Here is a 20780-nt window from a genome sequence, read left to right as displayed (position 1 = left end):
TTTCTTGGTGCACGTCTCCCTATCATGACGTTTTTAAGTTTAGTACGGCCAAACGGTTGGCCTTCCTACAACAGGGCCTGGATTTAGGCCTTCGTCTGGCCTCCCTCAAGGTTCATATTTCTGCCATGTCGGTTTGGTTTCAGAGAAAGATTGCTGCCCTTTCTGATGTTCATACCTTCACTCAGGGCGTGTTGCGGATTCAGCCTCCTTATGTGCCACCTGTGGCCCCTTGGGATCTGTCTGTGGTTCTGGAGGCTTTGCAAGAGTCTCCGTTTGAACCTCTTGTGACTGCAGACCTTAAGTGGCTTTCCCTTAAGGTGTTATTTTTGCTGGCTATCGCTTCAGCTAGAAGGGTCTCGGACTTGGGTGCCTTATCCTGTAAGTCTCCCCATCTGATTTTTCCCCGTGACCGGGCGGTTCTTAGAACGCGTCCGGGTTATTTACCTAAGGTGGTGTCTTCCTTCCACCTTAATCAGGAGATTGTGGTTCCTGCCTTTAATTCTCCTGAGGTGTCATCTAAAGAGCGGTCTTTGGATGTGGTACAGGCTCTCCATATATATGTGAAGAGAACCTCCTCCATTCGGAAATCTGATTCTCGCTTTGTACTGTTTGGTTTTCACAAAAGTGGCTGGCCTGCTAACAAGCAGACCCTGGCCAGATGGATTAGAATGGTGATTGTACATGCTTATGTGCAGGCTGGCCTTCCAGCTCCTGCTACCATTAAAGCCCATTCTACTCGGTCTGTCGGACCTTCTTTGGCGGCCCGCCGTGGTGCAACCCTTAAACAATTGTGCAAGGCGGCTACGTGGTCCTCAGTGAACACATTCATAAGGTTCTATGCCTTCGATACTTCCGCCTCCCAGGATGCTTCCTTTGGACGACAGGTTCTTGTGCCCGCTGCAGTGCGTCCCCCTCCCATAAGGAACTGCTTTAGGACATCCCCAATGTTAATCCATGTGGAACCCAGTGTACCCCGCAGCAGAAAACGAGATTTATGGTAAGAATGTACCGTTGTTAAATCTCTTTCTGCGAGGTACACTGGGCTCCACAAGGCGCCCACCCTGACGCACTTGGCTTCTTTGGGTTGGTATGGCATTAGCCGCTGACACCCTCCTATGGTGAGTGTGTGGTGTATTTGGCTACTAGCGATAGTCATCTCTGGTACCTGCTACTGCATTGGACTGGTTAACGAAACTGAGCTCCTGTGCACGGAGGCGGGGCAGTGCATCTTGGGAACAGTCAAAGCTTTGAGCCTGTTGGTGCCTCGGATCAAGATCCTACTCTACATCCTGATGTTAATCCTTGTGGAGCCCAGTGTACCTCGCAGAAAGAGATTTCACAACGGTAAGTTCTTACCATAAATCTCGTTATTGTAGTGTCGTCAAATTCGGGTGTAGTTCAAATCGCATACTACTAAAGTACAAATTGCATAGCACAAATAGTAGAGCACAGATAGCACCGAGTGTGGGCACCATTACTGTATGTATCAGAGGAGGACATACAATAGACTTTTCACACATTGCAATGGAAGCTGAACCAATATTCATGATATTGTAACCAATGGAATAAGTAGGCACATTATACTTTGTGCCTTATGACTCAGCAATGTCAGTAGTTATTAGTGAATTGATAGGCTGAACCTTGGTTTAGCCCCAAAGATGGTTGTCTCCCCTGTGTAACTGCATGTGGTACAGGGTGTATATTAAGGGGAACTTGTGTACAATGAATTGCACTTGTAGGGCTAAGAGAGATGTAAAGCTTTGTACATTTGGATGGCAAGAGAGAAAGGGATAATTAAAAGAAACTTTTTGTTTAAAGTGGTACACAGTTTTTGATATGGGGTATGTAGCGAGGTATATCACAGAAACGGGTCAAAGCAAAATACTAATTTTGTTAAATGTAACATCTCCTGATAGAATACTGTATAAAAGAATATGTACATGCAAGGCCCTTTCTATCAGTCCAGCATAATGTACCTTGGAAAAAGGACACATCCACTTCGTAAGAAATAGAAGTTCCATTTCTGGGGAAAGGGATGGGGATGATTTGCCAGTTGCACCAACCAGGATCTTGGGCCCTGATTACTCGGGAAGAAAAGAAGTATAGAGCCTGGTGTTATTCTATAGGCACATTTCACCCTGTGATAATGAATGGTCAAGTCAATCACTCTGGATCATAGATTGATCCCATCACTCAAGATTGGCATTTCTTATTCCTTTCAGCAACATAACTGAATATCTCCATTTTGCCAGGGACAAGTGCATGTATATGATGAGAGCTGGACATGGACCGGCCTGTCCTAACTAGACAAAACCACACAATACAAATATCAGTCCACCACTACCAGGAATTTCAGGCATACCTGAAACTGATCTGAATTACATGTGGCAATATTGAGACAAATTTCCCATGTAGCCTTAATGTGTGGCCAGAAATCAAGGAATTCTCATTGCTTATGGAAATCCTGAAAACATGGCATTAAGCAAACACTGCTAAGGACCACGTGTGTGTATAATTGTGCCTTGGAGGACTCTGGCTGTAAACCATCATTAAGAGGTTACTAGCTTGAGAAAGAAGTTAATGTGGATGGGGACACTATGAGTGTGTTATAATATTTCAAGCACAGAAGTGCTCTCCTTTGATGGATACACTTATTTTGTTCTTAAGCACAGGAATCAAGTCATTAGCAGCATTTGCTTTCATCAGTAGTTCCCCAGACCCTATAAATAAAAGAAGAAAGGCCGGCCAGTATTTAGGAGGCGATCCGCATACTCCTCATGGTTTAGGGAGTAAAGTGGAGCTGAGGCTGCAGGTGTTTCTTTTGATCTGTTTATGAGTTAGTGGAAGTGCTGTGGAGAAGGAAACACTTGTAAAAGTCACTATAAATTGGTAAAACAACACAGCCTGCCATCCAAATAGCTCCCGTGTACCAGTAATATGGGAAGTTGAAGCATACTTGCCTACCTGACCCTCTCCATGAGGGAGAAAATGCTCTGTTCCTGGATTTTCCTGGTAATGTATGATTGCCATCACCTGTGGTGAGCTGATTAATTGATAAGAAAGGTGTTTCACCACAGGTGATGGCAATCATACATTACCAGGAAAAGAGCATTTTCTCCCTCATTGAGAGGGTCAGGTAGGCAAGTATGAGTTGAAGTGACATGAAGAACTAAGGCCCAAATGTATTAAGCATACTTGCCTACCTGACCCTCTCCATGAGGGAGAAAATGCTCTGTTCCTGGACTTTCCTGGTAATGTATGATTGCCATCACCTGTGGTGAAACACCTTTCTTATCAATTAACTAGCTCAGGTGATGGCAATCATACATTACCAGGAAAGTCCAGGAGCAGAGCATTTTCTCCCTCATGGAGAGGGTCAGGTAGGCAAGTATGGTATTAAGCCTTAAAAAAGTCATGAAGTGGAGACGAATAAAGAGTGATAAAGCACCAGCCATTCAACTAACTGTCATGTGTTTGAAAAATGACAGGAGCTGATTGGTGCTTTTATCACTCTTTATTGTCTCCACTTTATCACTTTTTATTGCTTAATACATTTGGGCCTAAATACATTAATATCATGAACTATGGTTCTGTATGCCAGGTGAGTGTTCTGTAATCTTCAGCAGTGATTTGGGAGGCTGAAGGCCTGTTCTGCCTGTGTGTCCCCTATTTATACTGCCACTGTCTCTGTGTCCGGTGTGTCCTGCCATACTTCACCCTCCATATAATGTTCTGGAACTTGTACAGTAAGTACTCATTTGTCTCTAGTAAAGAATACAGGTGAAACTCAGAAAATTAGATTATCGTGCAAAAGTTCATTTATTTCAGTAATTCAACTTAAAAGGTGACAATAATATATTATATAGACTCATTACATGCAAAGTGAGATATTTCAAGCCTTTATTTGTTATAATTTTGATGATTGTGGCTTATAGTTTAAGAAAACCCCAAATCCAAAATCTCAGAAAATTAGAATATTGTGAAAAGGTTCAATATTGTAGGCTCAAAGTGTCACACCCTAATCAGCTAATTAATCCAAACCACCTGCAAAGGGTTCCTGAGACTTTAAATGGTCTCTCAGTCTGGATGTTCTCAAAGTGCTGTATCAAAGCACATTAATAGAAAGTTAAGTGGAAGGGAAAAGTGTGGAAGAAAAAGGTGCACAAGCAGCAGAGATGACCGCAGCCGGGAGAGGATTATCAGGAAAATGCCATTCAAAAGTGTGGGTGAGCTTCATAAGGAGTGGACTGAGGCTATATATGGGCTTCAAATGTCTTATTCCTCTTGTCAAGCCGCTCTTGAACAACAAACAACGTCAGAAGTGTCTTAACTGGGCTAAAGAAAAAAAATAATTGGCCTGTTGCTCAGTGGACCAAAGTCCTCTTTTCTGATAAGAGCAAATTTTGCATCTCATTTGGAAACCAAGGTCCCAGCGTATGGAGGAAGAATGGAGAGGCACACAATCCAAGATGCTTGAAGTCCAGTTTGAAATTTCCAGTCTGTGGTGATTTGGGGAGCCATGTCATCGGCTGGTGTTGGTCCACTGTGCTTTATTAAGTCCAGAGTCAACGTAGCCGTCTACCAGGACATTTTAGAGCACTTTATGCTTCCTTCAGCAGACCAGCTTTATGGAGATCTCTAACCCAATTATCCTAGCGCTGTGGCAGATACAAACCGAATGCAGCAGTCTCTCAGGGGTTAATGGTAATAACCCCTTCTATAGCAAAACCAAACCAAAAAATTGAGAGAATGCGCTTATTCCATCTGGTGTGGATTTTAATTTTTGAAAAATTACATTTTACACATACAAATTGCTGGCCAGCATACAATAAACAATTGGTACACTTAAAACACACACAATTAATTAAAACTTATATTGAGAGATATAACAGCTCCTTTTATAAAATTAAAAAAACTTATACTAGCTTTCTATATTATGTTAAGCATATACACTCCCTAATGGCTTATTGCCTTGTATTGCTGATAAAATGGAACATGTAAATAGTTCTTATGGAGTCCAAATATCCAAGCAAGGGTTAATGTTAGTTCACAGACTTTGGTAAGTATCCGGATAAAGCATGCATTTTAGTAACAAGCATTCATGCCCATGCAACCGCTTGGTTAGTGATCAAGCAAATGTTTGCAACATGTAACGCTTATATTGTGGAGCAGTCCAAATCCTCATAAATCCTGCTGCTAACAATATAATTATATGAAATATTGTGGGATAATGGTATGAAACCTGTAAAGATGCAGGTGATTTGCAAGTCTTCCTCCCGGCTGGATGTTTCCCCTCACAGCCTTAGCTGGAGTTGACAGCTCACAGGCAATGCTGTTGGTGTGCTCACCCGATCCTCCCCGAGCAACGGGGTCACAAGTCACGGTCACGGGGCCGGCCGGTCAAAGAGCATCAGCTGGTTGGAATATTTTGCTGCTGATATGGAGCTCTCGAGACGCGTTTCTCCGCCTACTTAACGTGTCAGCGGCTTCCTCAGTGTCAGATCGAGATGCTGACTGCATTTTCCAGCAGGACTTGGCACCTACCCACACTGCCAAAAGTATCAAAACCTGGTTCAATTACCGTGGGATTACTGCGCTGGATTGGCCAGCAAACTCGCCTGACCTGAAGCCCATAGAGCATCTATGGGGCATTGCCAAGAGAAAGATGAGAGACATGAGACCGAACAATGCAGAAGAGCTTAAGGCTGCTATTGAAGCATCTTGGTCTAACATAACACCTCAGCAGTGCCACAGGCTGATAGAATCCACGCCACACCGCACTGAGGCAGTAATTCATGCAAAACGGGCCCAAACCAAGTATTGAGTACATATGCATGATTATACTATTCAGAGGGACGACATTTCTGTATTTAAAATCCTTTTTTTTATTGATTTTATGTAATATTCTAATTTTCTGAAATTTGGGGTTTTCTTAAACTGTAAGCCACAATCCTCAAAATTATAACAAAGGCTTGAAATATTGCACTTTGCATTTAAGGAGTCTATATAATATATTAGTTTCACCTTTTAAGTTGAATTACTGAAATAAATGTACTTTTGCACGATACTCTAATTTTCTGAGTTTCACCTGTACATTGGACACAGCCGACCACCGGTGCAAGTATATTTTTGTTTTATCACGTAGTAAGTATGCTACTGATTTTGAGTATAGATAAAATTGCAAACCATTTGACAGTCAAGCATCTGAGACAATATGATGGAGGAGTGGGTAATGTAGTTATATAACACTAGAAAGTATAAAGATTTGATTAGAATCAGATGGCCAGATACATACACATTTGGAGCCTTTGTTCTTTTCAAAGTGTTCCTTAGTATAAAATGGTTATAATGGTTATAATAAATTCCTTAGTGAAGGCAATGTTCCTTATGTATCATCGTGGGCCAGAAAGACTGTATGGTTTTGTACCAGAGTCCATGGTTAATTGTTTTATGTCATCTTTGTCAGAACATACAGAAAAGTGAAAGTTCCCTGACTGTTGCTAAGCACATCATACTGACAGACCCCTGGACTAATTTCTCGCTTTTCTTCAGGACCTGACAGGAGGAGGATTTGAAGACAATCTGCGGTCTCTCAACCTGAAAGAAGGAGTGGACTACTATCACTTCAGCTGATATACTGCAACAGGTAACATCGTCTAATGGCTTCAGAACTATGTTTCACAGTAGAATGACCTGGTGCCCACAATGTTCAGGGAGCGTTCTCCCTTTACCTTCGGATATGGTTTCCTTGGATATGTTTCTGAAAGGCCAGAACGCATCACTGCAAGTTGCAGGATGGTCTGATTGCAGATAGTGTGCTGAGCTCCCGGTCACTTGCGACGTGATGCAATGCCCTTCCTCAAGTGCAGGAGAGCTCTAGTCACTGAGGTTTATATTGAAGCGCCAAGAATAGGAAGTGCTGCTCTGTAAAGTATCTAATTTGTTTGTTTGTTTTTCACCACTGTCGATCCCCCCCCCAAAAAAAAGCTCAAAAATTGCCTTTTTTTTTTCAAAATGTAAAAAAGATTATTAATAATATATTTAAAAAAAAAAAATTAATTATACCCCATGTCCATAGGACCCTATTGTAAAACTACTTCCAACCCTCTTCAAAAAATATACACCCCCCCACAGCATTATGAAGCTCCAACCCCTAGTGGTAATAGACCTCAGTGGCAGAGCCCCCACTCTCACCCACAGTGGGGCAGCAATCCCAACCCCTTAAAATAATAAATAAATTACTCACGTTCGGTTGCAATGCTGCCCCCCTACCAGCCCTTATGCCAAAAGATGACTGACACCACCCCAACATAGCCCCGCCAATAACACCTTATAGCAGAGCGCAGCAGATGATGGGGCACAGCGGACTGATCTTCAGTCTCCCCTGCTGCAGCTGTTCTCTGCACACAGATCAGCATAGTTATGCTGTAGAGTGGGGGGTGATCCCCTCCTCACACTATTAGTTAACCGCTTCAGTGGTATGCTCGGAAATCTTCTGGGCTAGACAGCGCTGGCTACCCTGGAAGATTTCCGTGCATACTTCCTCCTGATTCTCTGGGGACAGCTGTGCGGTGTCCACGGCGCCCGGGAATCAACCTACTCCATTATGGAGTTAAGCCCTCCCCCCGGACTCCTATTGGCCAGGCGGCGGGCTTAGCTGTATAATGGATTTTGCGGATTCCCGGGCACTGCAAGGCAGCCGGGAATCAACGCTGGGTCGGGCGATCACCATGCAATAACCTCGCCCTGCCCAGTCACTCGCCCTCCTGCACCCACCCCCACGCCAATTTAAAAACACACCCCCAGGGTGTGTTTTTAAATTGGAAACTCACAACTGAAGGAGTTAAGGCGCATGTGCCCCAGTGTTCCGTTCGCACATCATTCTGGGGCGTGATGTTGGTGGTCAGAGACCACAACATCACTCCCAGTGGATTGCAGGAGGAAATCCGTTCAGCACTTTTGGGGGGGATATGATCTGACCAGGTAACACTCCTGGCTGCAGTTGTATCCCATATGTTTATGCCAGGCACAGGGTTAATACTAGCAATTAGGGCTTTGATTATACAGTAGAACCCCAATTTTTCCAGGCAAAATAAGGGGACGGGTTAGAGATCACGGTTAATCCAAACATACATGTACAGTACCTACTGTATTGTTAATGTGGAAATTGTTCCCTCTGTGGAGCCAAATTGAAAGTTGTATTCAGTACAGTATGTAGGGTGCTTGCCCTAACTCAGACCAATGTATAGTATTTGTACACCTTTATTACCAGGGAGGACTGCCCAGTTAATGTTAGTAAACTACACCTACCCACCATATTGGGCTTTTACAATATACTCATGTCTAGTAGACTAAAAGGTCTGGTCGTACCAATTAGATTTATACATAGATCTGTTGGGGATGCGGTAACACTGGGGTGTATGGATTTAACTTATTCCTAAAATACTCACTAACTGATTGCCAGTAAGACTATGGCATATAGCCAGGGACAAGCAATGTGCAGCCTCCGTCTGCTATACATCTAGCATGACCTGCCACAGTTTTAGCAAGTCCTAATAGCAAAGCTGTGACGTGTAGTTACAGTGTGAGCTTATGAAAGCATAATGGAAGATAGACTCATCACATAGATGACCACAAGTAGCGTGTTCTTCTATTGTAATGTATTTTTTCTCTTTATTACATTCCAGGAACACAGAACTTCCACTGCTCCCTGAGAGGCAGAGGCATGTCACTGTCCTAATGAGGTGACCCATGTATGGCGTATAAACGGCAATAGGAATTTATGGATTGCACCTCCTTTTTATGCCTGATAGAATATTTAATACACTTATTGTGACAGAAAATCAATTACATGGAATGTGCTAATTTATAGCATGGAACAGAACAGTATGCCTTAGAAATGTATATAACAATGGCTTATTATGATGTAGACAAGTTGACAGACAAATGAAGTTAATACAGAATAAAAGTAACCGCAAAATAGATTGCAAGGATATTAGAAGTAATCTCCTTTCTATAACATGGGAACCCTGTGTAATAAGCTGATGATACCGCCATACGCATTCCCCAGGCTAAATACTGTATTTCTGTAACATAACTGTGTATTACACCAATGATCTGTAACTATGAACCTTCTTGTATAAAAACACAGCCTCGTCTCTGGTGACGTCTTATGTCCTTACAATGACAAGTTTTGCAGTTGGGGGGATATTTGCCAGTAACCAGATCAGATTGTGTCTCTTTTATTAACAGTCATTGCAGTAGCCTAAATCCTCATCACCTACACCTACCCATCATGCTATACACTTCTCCAGCACAATAATAACCTGTGATTTCGGGAATCTTGGAAGGGATCTGTAATGTCTGCTTTACACACATAAACAAGTCAGCATAGCCAGCCACTATGCAGAGATGTTATCACACGTACACTGTGGCTCTGACCCCTGTCATGTAGTAATGCACTGCAGGTCTGTGTACAACAAACATGATTTTATTTCAGAGTACAGGACAGTACATGCTAACACTAAGCATAAAGTGCCACCTGCTGGTCAGAGACAGGATGGCATCGACTGCTTTACAGTCCTACTTGTTATTGGAATTTCACTCCGTTCACCAGGGTTTCTTGTTTTCATTACTGTGCCACCTGTAAGAAAAATAAGCTCATATTGTAAAATGAACATTTCCTCTGCATTAGGGACATTTTGTACCACACACACACACACACACAGTGTACTTAGTTACCTCAGATGAGAATGTTATTGCAAATGTAACTTCTTAGAAACCCATCTCTAACACTGGTATTCAATTCACAGGCAATCAGTGCCCATATGTCTGCAGAGAATAGCTACCTCCGCTGCACTGTACCCAAGAATTGCTTATATTACTTTCACAGGTTCTGGACTTAGATATTGGGGCCAACCTGTGACGTCCAGCTGTTGTGAAATGCTCTGCCAAAGTTTTACTATTCCCTAATAGCAAAAGTGTAGAATGGCATGCTGGGACTTGTAGTTTCACAACAGTTCGAGAGCCACAGGTTAGCCAGGCCTCAACTATAGGTATCATCCAGCTCTAACCTACTCCTGATGGAATACCTAACAATGGGCCTGAGTCAGAGGTGGATGTGCCTGCAGCTGCGTATATTGCTGATCGCCCATCTGTGACCTTATGCAAATGATGCTACAAAGCCATCCCCTGATGTATGTGTGTGTCCACATGTGCAAGGGCTGAGATGCCCACTGTCAGCTTCCTTACACGCTGTAATGCTGATTGGTGGGTGCACCCTTATTTATTTATTTATTTATTACCAGTTATTTATATAGCGCACACATATTCCGCAGCGCTTTACAGAGAGAATACTTGGCCATTCACATCAGACCCTGCCCCAGTGGAGCTTACAATCTATATTCCCTATTACATGTACACACACACATCCACGCTAGGGTTAATTTTGTAGGGCGCCCTTACATGTCTCACCATCTTCACTCCAGCCCCATGGCGTATGCCCTCCTATGTACACAACCACTGTCACTCTTATAATATACCCATAACATGGGTCATCTCTGTCCGTGCGCTATTATACCTCCCTGTCACCACCCAGGAACGACCACTACATTTCCCATACACTTCTCCCTGACAGATGCCATTCTGCAGGGGCACATGTGTAGTAACAAAAGCAATCCCCCACTATGCCCGACATCAGCAGTGCGTCCACCTCTGCACCAGGCCCAGTGTTTGGCAGTAGGACGCTGTCCCAATTCTATGCCTCCACGCCATTCCTAAACTCCTCTCCCATTACGTTAGCAGCTCAGGGGATATCTGTTCTGCATGGTTGTCTTAGTTTCTATTTTCTTAAATACTAAGATAACATTCCTTAGTCTCTAGGCTTTAGATGAGCCCAATATAACTATAGGTAATATCTATATATAGCTATTAAGTGAGCCCAGGTATTTTCATGTTTGTCCCTTTCCCATAAAGGTCAGTGCAATTACCATGTAACAGACGGTAGATCAGACCTGTAATTGTCCCTGTCACTCAGTGAGCATGCAGTGTGCAGTGGAGTGAAGCTTTCGGCAGGGCTCTATTATTATCAGGCTGCTGAATGACAGCTCTGTGCACGGGTGAGCAAGGGTTACATCATAACACTGGCCGGGGAAATAGGCGCCATGATGATCAGTAAATGCAAAGGCATGTGAGCGGGTAATACACTGTATTCCGCAATCCCTAGGCATCTATGCACATTGGCCTGAAGTACAAGACTACATCTGTTATACTCTACACCAGACATTATAGCTCAGGAGAAGTCCATGATATATTCATTTGGTTTAAATGAAAAAAGGTAATAGTTTTTATTTTATGATATAAAAATACTGTTTTCATTATTTTTAGGGGCCAATTCAATTACCTGTTTTGACACAAGAAAAATGTTATTCTTCACCTTTTTGCAACAAATTTTTTTTTTTTGCTTCTATGTTATTATAGCAAGTGTAGGGCAGACACGTAAAGTCCTAGTAGCTGATTTTATCCCCCAACTGCTGATGCAACTGCCCCATATGAATGGCCACCAGTTATCACTGTCAGAGGTGAGTGCTACTCTGAGAGGGAACGTATTGCTCCCGTTTCTCCCTAAAAACACTGTGGCTGCCTCCTTGGACTGTGGGGGTTGGATCATTATATAGGGACTCCTGGAGGGGTCCCTTTATAATCACTAAGGTCCCTGTCTATTATGCACTAAAATAGGGGAACAAAGAAACATGCCATTTCCAATTAAGGTTTATTTGTACACTCCTGGAAACATGGTTCACAACCTTATTAGAAAGCATTGTCACGACCTTCTGGTCGATGGCAACATGTACTTATGTGTTACTAGTTATTTATATAGCGCACACGTATTCCGCAGCACTTTACAGAGAATATTTGGCCATTCACATCAGTTGCCTCAGGTCAGGTCACCAAGTTCCCTCTGCCATTGACTTGGGGGAAATATCGGATGCAGTAAATGGAACTTTGGGTGCAGAAAGATGCAGCATACTAGTAGGAGCCTGTGACATGATTACAGACATGCTGGGTAACACTGCCTGCAATAATACTCACTGGGTATAGAGAAATTGTGATTAGAATAAGATTGGTGAGATTTTATTGGATGTACACTTGATTCATGATGTCTAAATAAAAGCTATTTTAAAAAAAATTACAAATATGAGATTGGTTTCTCGCTGTACATAGGCAAGGGTCACACACCCAAATCCATGTGGAAGCAGAACCCACCACAGACTGGGTGGGAGCTATACACAGAGCTACTGCTTTCCATTACTTAGCAGGATTTTTATGTAGACATTCTGTACTTGAAGTGGGAAAATACCAATTACTAATGTCTCACTTATCAATTGTAGAATTCTGCAACAAATTTGAGAATTATACTGTTTTGATTATATTATTGCTTTATTATGATGCCCCCGTAGCAGTGGCCAGTTTAAGACTAAAACCCTTCCATGTATACAATAGCAGTAGCAAGAGCGACACCTGCTGGGTGGGGAAATGTACAAGACATGCAGGGAAACCACTGACATAATATAGGAGGAGATAAATTGTTGCATCAATAAGACTTATTTCTCTATCGTCCTAGTGGATGCTGGGGTTCCTGAAAGGACCATGGGGAATAGCGGCTCCGCAGGAGACAGGGCACAAAAAGTAAAGCTTTTCCAGATCAGGTGGTGTGCACTGGCTCCTCCCCCTATGACCCTCCTCCAGACTCCAGTTAGATTTTTGTGCCCGGCCGAGAAGGGTGCAATCTAGGTGGCTCTCCTAAAGAGCTGCTTAGAAAAAGTTTAGCTAGGTTTTTTATTTTACAGTGATTCCTGCTGGCAACAGGATCACTGCAGCGAGGGACTGAGGGGAGAAGGAGTCAACTCACCTGCGTGCAGGATGGATTGGCTTCTTGGCTACTGGACATCAAGCTCCAGAGGGACGATCACAGGTACAGCCTGGATGGTCACCGGAGCCGCGCCGCCGGCCCCCTTGCAGATGCTGAAGTCAGAAGAGGTCCAGAATCGGCGGCTGAAGACTCCTGCAGTCTTCTAAAGGTAGCGCACAGCACTGCAGCTGTGCGCCATTTTCCTCTCAGCACACTTCACACGCGGTCACTGAGGGTGCAGGGCGCTGGGGGGGGGCGCCCTGGGAGGCAAATGTAACCTATATAAAGGCTAAAAATACCTCACATATAGCCCCTAGAGGCTATATGGAGATATTTAACCCCTGCCTGATTTCTCTAAATAGCGGGAGACGAGCCCGCCAGAAAAGGGGCGGGGCCTATCTCCTCAGCACACGGCGCCATTTCCTCTCACAGCTCCGCTGGTCAGGACGGCTCCCAAGTCTCTCCCCTGCACTGCACTACAGAAACAGGGTAAAACAGAGAGGGGGGGGCAAATTTATGGCGATATTTTGATATAACAAAGCAGCTATAAGGGAGCACTTATTATAAGGCTATCCCTGATATATATATAGCGCTTTTGGTGTGTGCTGGCAAACTCTCCCTCTGTCTCCCCAAAGGGCTAGTGGGTCCTGTCTTCGTTAGGAGCATTCCCTGTGTGTCTGCTGTGTGTCGGTACGTGTGTGTCGACATGTATGAGGACGATATTGGTGTGGAGGCGGAGCAATTGCCAAATATGAGGATGTCACCCCCTAGGGAGTCGACACCAGAATGGATGCCTTTATTTATGGAACTACGGGATAGTGTCAACACGCTAAAGCAGTCGTTTGACGACATGAGGCGGCCGGACAATCAATTAGTGCCTGTCCAGGCGACTCAAACACCGTCAGGGGCTGTGAAACGCCCTTTGCCTCAGTCGGTCGACACAGACCCAGACGCAGGCACTGACTCCAGTGGTGACGGTGACGAATCAACCGTATTTTCCAGTAGGGCCACACGTTATATGATTTTGGCAATGAAGGAGGCGTTACATTTAGCTGATACTACAGGTACCACTAAACAGGGTATTATGTGGGGTGTGAAAAAACTACCTATAGTTTTTCCTGAATCAGAAGAATTAAATGACGTGTGTAATGAAGCGTGGGTTGCCCCTGATAAAAAGCTGATAATTTCAAAGAAATTATTGGCATTATACCCTTTCCCGCCAGAGGTTAGGGAGCGCTGGGAAACACCTCCTAGGGTGGACAAGGCGCTAACACGCTTATCTAAACAAGTGGCGTTACCCTCTCCTGAGACGGCCGCACTTAAAGATCCATCAGATAGGAGGATGGAAAATATCCAAAAAAGTATATACACACATGCAGGTGTTATACTACGACCAGCTGTAGCGACTGCCTGGATGGGCAGTGCTGGGGTAGTTTGGTCAGAGTCCCTGATGGAAAATATTGATACCCTGGACAGGGACAATATTTTACTGTCGTTAGAACAAATAAAGGATGCATTTCTTTATATGCGTGATGCACAGAGGGATATCTGCACACTGGCATCACGGGTAAGTGCTATGTCCATTTCGGCCAGAAGAGCTTTATGGACGCGACAGTGGACAGGCGATGCGGATTCAAAACGGCATATGGAAGTTTTGCCGTATAAAGGGGAGGAGTTATTTGGAGTCGGTCTATCAGATTTGGTGGCCACGGCTACAGCCGGGAAATCCACCTTTCTACCTCAAGTCACTCCCCAACAGAAAAAGGCACCGACTTTTCAACCGCAGCCCTTTCGTTCCTTTAAAAATAAGAGAGCAAAGGGCTATTCATATCTGCCACGAGGCAGAGGTCGAGGGAAGAGACAGCAACACGCAGCTCCTTCCCAGGAACAGAAGCCCTCCCCGGCTTCTACAAAAGCCTCAGCATGACGCTGGGGCTTCTCAAGCGGACTCGGGGACGGTGGGCGGTCGTCTCAAAAATTACAGCGCGCAGTGGGCTCACTCGCAGGTAGATCCCTGGATCCTGCAGATAATATCTCAAGGGTACAGGTTGGAATTAGAGACAGATCCACCTCGCCGTTTCCTGAAGTCTGCTTTACCAACGTCCCCCTCCGAAAGGGAGACGGTTTTGGAAGCCATTCACAAGCTGTACTCTCAGCAGGTGATAGTCAAGGTACCTCTTCTACAACAAGGGAAGGGGTATTATTCCACTCTTTTTGTGGTACCGAAGCCGGATGGCTCGGTAAGGCCTATTCTAAATCTGAAGTCCTTGAACCTGTACATAAAGAAGTTCAAGTTCAAGATGGAGTCACTCAGAGCAGTGATAGCGAACCTGGAAGAGGGGGACTTTATGGTATCCTTGGACATCAAGGATGCGTATCTCCACGTTCCAATTTACCCCTCACACCAGGGGTACCTCAGGTTCGTTGTACAAAACTGTCACTATCAGTTTCAGACGCTGCCGTTCGGATTGTCCACGGCACCTCGGATCTTTACAAAGGTAATGGCCGAGATGATGATTCTTCTTCGAAGAAAAGGCATATTAATTATCCCATACTTGGACGATCTCCTAATAAGGGCAAGGTCCAGAGAACAGCTAGAGATGGGATTAGCACTGTCTCAAGAAGTGCTAAAACAGCACGGGTGGATTCTGAATATTCCAAAATCCCAGTTAATGCCGACAACTTGTCTGCTGTTCCTAGGGATGATTCTGGACACGGTTCAGAAAAAGGTTTTTCTCCCGGAGGAAAAAGCCAAGGAGTTATCCGAGCTTGTCAGGAACCTCCTAAAACCAGGAAAGGTGTCTGTACATCAATGCACAAGAGTCCTGGGAAAAATGGTGGCTTCTTACGAAGCAATTCCATTCGGCAGATTCCACGCAAGAATTTTCCAAAGGGATCTGTTGGACAAATGGTCAGGGTCGCATCTTCAGATGCACCTACGGATAACCCTGTCTCCAAGGACAAGGGTGTCTCTTCTGTGGTGGTTGCAGAGTCCTCATCTATTGGAGGGCCGCAGATTCGGCATACAGGATTGGATCCTGGTGACCACGGACGCCAGCCTGAGAGGCTGGGGAGCAGTCACACAAGGAAGAAACTTCCAGGGAGTATGGACGAGTCTGGAAACGTCTCTTCACATAAACATTCTGGAACTAAGAGCAATATACAATGCTCTAAGCCAGGCAGAACCTCTGCTTCAGGGAAAACCGGTGTTGATCCAGTCGGACAACATCACGGCAGTCGCCCATGTGAACAGACAGGGCGGCACAAGAAGCAGGAGTGCAATGGCAGAAGCTGCAAGGATTCTTCGCTGGGCAGAGAATCATGTGATAGCACTGTCAGCAGTGTTCATCCCGGGAGTGGACAACTGGGAAGCAGACTTCCTCAGCAGACACGATCTTCACCCGGGAGTGGGGACTTCATCCAGAAGTCTTCCACATGCTGGTAACCCGTTGGGAAAGACCAATGGTGGACATGATGGCGTCTCGCCTCAACAAAAAACTGGACAGGTATTGCGCCAGGTCAAGAGATCCGCAGGCAATAGCTGTGGACGCGCTGGTAACGCCTTGGGTGTACCAGTCGGTGTATGTGTTTCCTCCTCTGCCTCTCATACCAAAAGTATTGAGAATTATACGGCAAAGAGGCGTAAGAACGATACTAGTGGTTCCGGATTGGCCAAGAAGGACTTGGTACCCGGAACTTCAAGAGATGATCACGGAAGATCCGTGGCCTCTACCTCTAAGGAGGGACTTGCTTCAGCAGGGTCCCTGTCTGTTTCAAGACTTACCGCGGCTGCGTTTGACGGCATGGCGGTTGAACGCCGGATCCTAAAGGAAAAAGGCATGCCGGAAGAAGTCATTCCTACTTTGATTAAAGCAAGGAAGGAAGTAACCGTGCAACATTATCACCGAATTTGGCGAAAATATGTTGCGTGGTGCGAAGATCGGAGTGCTCCGACGGAGGAATTTCAACTGGGTCGATTCCTACATTTCCTGCAATCAGGATTGTCTATGGGTCTCAAATTGGGATCTATTAAGGTTCAAATTTCGGCCCTGTCGATTTTCTTTCAAAAAGAATTGGCTTCAGTCCCTGAAGTCCAGACCTTTGTTAAGGGAGTGCTGCATATACAGCCTCCTGTGGTGCCTCCAGTGGCACCGTGGGATCTCAATGTGGTTTTGGACTTTCTAAAATCTCATTGGTTTGAACCACTAAAGAAGGTGGATTTGAAATATCTCACATGGAAAGTGACCATGCTTCTAGCCCTGGCTTCGGCCAGGAGAGTGTCAGAACTGGCAGCTTTATCTTACAAAAGCCCATATCTGATTTTCCATTCGGACAGGGCAGAACTGCGGACTCGTCCGCATTTTCTCCCTAAGGTGGTGTCAGCATTTCATCTGAACCAGCCTATTGTAGTGCCTGCGGCTACAAGTGACTTGGAGGACTCCAAGTTACTGGACGTTGTCAGAGCATTAAAAATATATATTGCAAGGACAGCTGGAGTCAGAAAATCTGACTCGTTGTTTATATTGTATGCACCCAACAAGATGGGTGCTCCTGCGTCTAAGCAGACGATTGCTCGTTGGATCTGTAGCACAATCCAACTTGCACATTCTGTGGCAGGCCTGCCACAGCCTAAATCTGTAAAGGCCCACTCCACAAGGAAGGTGGGCTCATCTTGGGCGGCTGCCCGAGGGGTCTCGGCATTACAACTTTGCCGAGCAGCTACGTGGTCAGGGGAGAACACGTTTGTAAAATTTTACAAATTTGATACTCTGGCTAAGGAGGACCTGGAGTTCTCTCATTCGGTGCTGCAGAGTCATCCGCACTCTCCCGCCCGTTTGGGAGCTTTGGTATAATCCCCATGGTCCTTTCAGGAACCCCAGCATCCACTAGGACGATAGAGAAAATAAGATTTTACTTACCGATAAATCTATTTCTCGGAGTCCGTAGTGGATGCTGGGCGCCCATCCCAAGTGCGGATTATCTGCATAAATTGTACATAGTTATTGTTAACTAATTCGGGTTATTGTTGAAGGAAGCCATCTTTCAGAGGCTCCGCTGTTATCATACTGTTAACTGGGTTTAGATCACAGGTTGTACGGTGTGATTGGTGTGGCTGGTATGAGTCTTACCCGGGATTCAAAATCCTCCCTTATTGTGTACGCTCGTCCGGGCACAGTACCTAACTGGAGTCTGGAGGAGGGTCATAGGGGGAGGAGCCAGTGCACACCACCTGATCTGGAAAAGCTTTACTTTTTGTGCCCTGTCTCCTACGGAGCCGCTATTCCCCATGGTCCTTTCAGGAACCCCAGCATCCACTACGGACTCCGAGAAATAGATTTATCGGTAAGTAAAATCTTATTTTTAAGGACACAGAACAGATGGTGCTTTCTATACATCTCCCTCGTTTCTTTTTGCTGTCAGATGTTATGTGATATGATCTAGAACATTACTGCATTGTATGGTACTGCAGCATATATGTGACATGTCACGTTATAGCGCTGCTGTGTGCTTACAGCAGAGTTCTGCATGTTCCCCATCAGAAGTATCGTGTGTCCAGACCGGGGGTTTTCACTAATAAATTCCTCCCATTCCTTACAGATAAGAACATACATTTACTAACCCAACATCTGTATCAGATTAGCTAACCTGGTGCTGCCTATCCACGGTTTAACCCTTGGTCTCCTTCACATTATGGGCTGAACGCCCGCCTGATTTAAACCCTATCCTCTTTCACATAGCCACCTGTGGTTATAAATATAGTCAGCTCCCCCTCCCCTTGTTGTCCCCAAACCACTGGATTGTCTGTCAATGTCTACAAGGGTATTTTTTTTCTTAAAAAAGTTTCTGTTAATTTCTAACATAGGAGCTCAGTCCGGTGCGATAGATATGGACACAGAACACTTTCTTCCTCTTCCGCCTGTTCTGGACACTACAGGGGTAGGTACAGTACATGACTGAGCTGCAGGGTTTCTGATATAGGACCATTATTGCAGCTACGCTACTGTAGTTGGGGGACTTGGGAAATCATCAATCTCACTGTCATACAGCAGCAATACTAGTTAACCTCATTGCCCACAATACAGCAGCCTATATGTTTAAAGCCCCCACTACTTGCGCGCGCGCACACACACACACACACACACACACTCTGTCTCACTGTGATACTGTCACGCTTGCTATACTATGATTAATTCTAAAACCCCACATTAGTATGTTGCTCAAGATCAGAACATGGGACTCCTTGGGCTAGCATAACTAAACTGTCTCAGAATACTATCCACGTGGACATCTACTGGGAATAATAACCAGTGGCAAGCGAAGACAGCCACCGTGCCCGATGGGTGGCGAGCCCGCTAGGGTACACATTTCACTGTTCTGAACAAGTTTACTGATGTTCTGAAGCAGTTCAGTTACTCTAACCAAGGGGATCCCACGTTCTGAACATGAACCAAACTTTTCTTCACCAAAATGTATTTAAATTAAATGTCACCAGGGCAGCTGAGCGATGCAGGCCGCCTGAGCAAGTGTGAGCTTATTCCCTCCCTCATGCACCACTGCGACAGTTCCAGGTTCGTTGTAACAAAAAATAATAAGCATTAAAACTAAAAAGAAAAGTATTTTTCTTTGGGTGACCCTGGCTAATACCATCCTGAGATGGTGTCGGCAACCACAGCTATTATATGTTGGTTACCCCATCCTTTACATGGGAACGCATCACAGAATAGCACAGTGAAGGTTATCACTCAAGATAGTCTTCACTTGCAGGAAACTTTCATAAATCCTGTGAATAAAACATCCCATTTGTGCAGGACCTAGAGCAGAGATTTTCAACCTTTTACAACTCGCGGTACACTGAACAAGATTTAAATATTGCCAAGGCACACTCAAATATAATGGTGATGCATGGTGCAGTTGCGTGTCCTAGGATGTCATGTCGCAGCTTCTCCATAGGTAACGCCTGAGCCACATCTGAGAAAGCCAAAAGAGACCAACACTGCCCGGGCCCAAAATTAGAGCTGGCTCTCCAACCACTAAACCCACCAGTATTGATCGTTCCATGGCCATAGTAGTGGCAAAACACTGACTGGCATGGCTGTGGCTTCTATGGCGGCACACCTGGACACTGCTCAGGGCACACTAGTGTGCCACGGCACAGTGGTTGAAAAACACTGACCTAGAGCCTTTGATAATAGACACCCACATTTCTCTCTATATACCAGTAACAACAGTGAGACATGGAAGTATCTGGATAATTACTATTAATAACACATGACACTCTGTCTTACCTTGGGCACCAGTGTAGGTTTAGGCACTTTCATCAAGTCGCACAGGTAGTTACGCTTCTCTCGCACGCTTGCCAGGTCAGCATCCCTGCAGAGAAAGAGGACACTTACATAAACCTGGCCCTGTACTCTGTTCTGTGTGATGAAGGATAACACATTGCAGGAAGATGTTTAGAATTGATTTGACTTCAGAAAACACTGAGCTGTGAGGAGGGAAGTAGGAGTGTCTACTGATCATGTGCCGCACTGTGATGAAGGAGCTGCTGGGCCATACCTGGGCAGACACTGTATGTTAGTGTGTGTGTGGTGCCCCGGGTTGCAGTCGATCACCTCTGCACTTAGCTTATACTAATGTACTGAGTGTTCTGCAGGGAGATTTATGTTCCTGTTTTAAAACGCAGAGCAGCTAATACGATGTTTGTGTACAGTATGGGATGCGGCTGACAAAGGTGTGACCAGGATGCAGTGCCATTACCAGCAGAAATACGTATCCACCTGGGTTTTCCACTCATCTTTCACTGTGAAATGATTTACAATCAGACATGAAACGCAATGTGCACACATTATACTAGGAGATACGATCAGGA

The 20780-nt window shown here is 44.9% G+C and overlaps 2 protein-coding genes across 7 annotated transcripts in view; one reads left to right on the top strand and one right to left on the bottom strand.

Annotated features, from left to right (window-relative positions):
- Positions 1 to 9158, top strand: part of B3GNTL1 (UDP-GlcNAc:betaGal beta-1,3-N-acetylglucosaminyltransferase like 1) — a 995378-nt gene extending 986220 nt beyond the window's left edge. For all 6 annotated transcript variants that reach the window (XM_063961006.1, XM_063961011.1, XM_063961009.1 and 3 more), the window contains 2 exons: positions 6553 to 6646; positions 8688 to 9158. In XM_063961006.1, coding sequence (XP_063817076.1) covers positions 6553 to 6633 — 81 coding nt within the window. In that variant the 3' untranslated portion in view covers positions 6634 to 6646; positions 8688 to 9158. The remainder of the gene's footprint in view (positions 1 to 6552; positions 6647 to 8687) is intronic.
- Positions 9159 to 9474: 316 nt separating this feature from the next.
- TBCD (tubulin folding cofactor D) overlaps positions 9475 to 20780 on the bottom strand; it is a 707681-nt gene continuing 696375 nt past the window's right edge. The window contains exons 39-40 of the mRNA XM_063961004.1: positions 20197 to 20281; positions 9475 to 9643 (exon numbers count right to left, since the gene is read on the bottom strand). Coding sequence (XP_063817074.1) covers positions 9632 to 9643; positions 20197 to 20281 — 97 coding nt within the window. The 3' untranslated portion in view covers positions 9475 to 9631. The remainder of the gene's footprint in view (positions 9644 to 20196; positions 20282 to 20780) is intronic.

This window comes from Pseudophryne corroboree, chromosome 3, assembly GCF_028390025.1.
Source record: "Pseudophryne corroboree isolate aPseCor3 chromosome 3, aPseCor3.hap2, whole genome shotgun sequence".
NCBI classification, from domain to species: Eukaryota; Metazoa; Chordata; class Amphibia; order Anura; family Myobatrachidae; genus Pseudophryne; species Pseudophryne corroboree.
The sequence above is the reverse complement of the archived record's forward strand: the minus strand, read 5'-3'. Positions and strand labels throughout refer to the sequence as shown.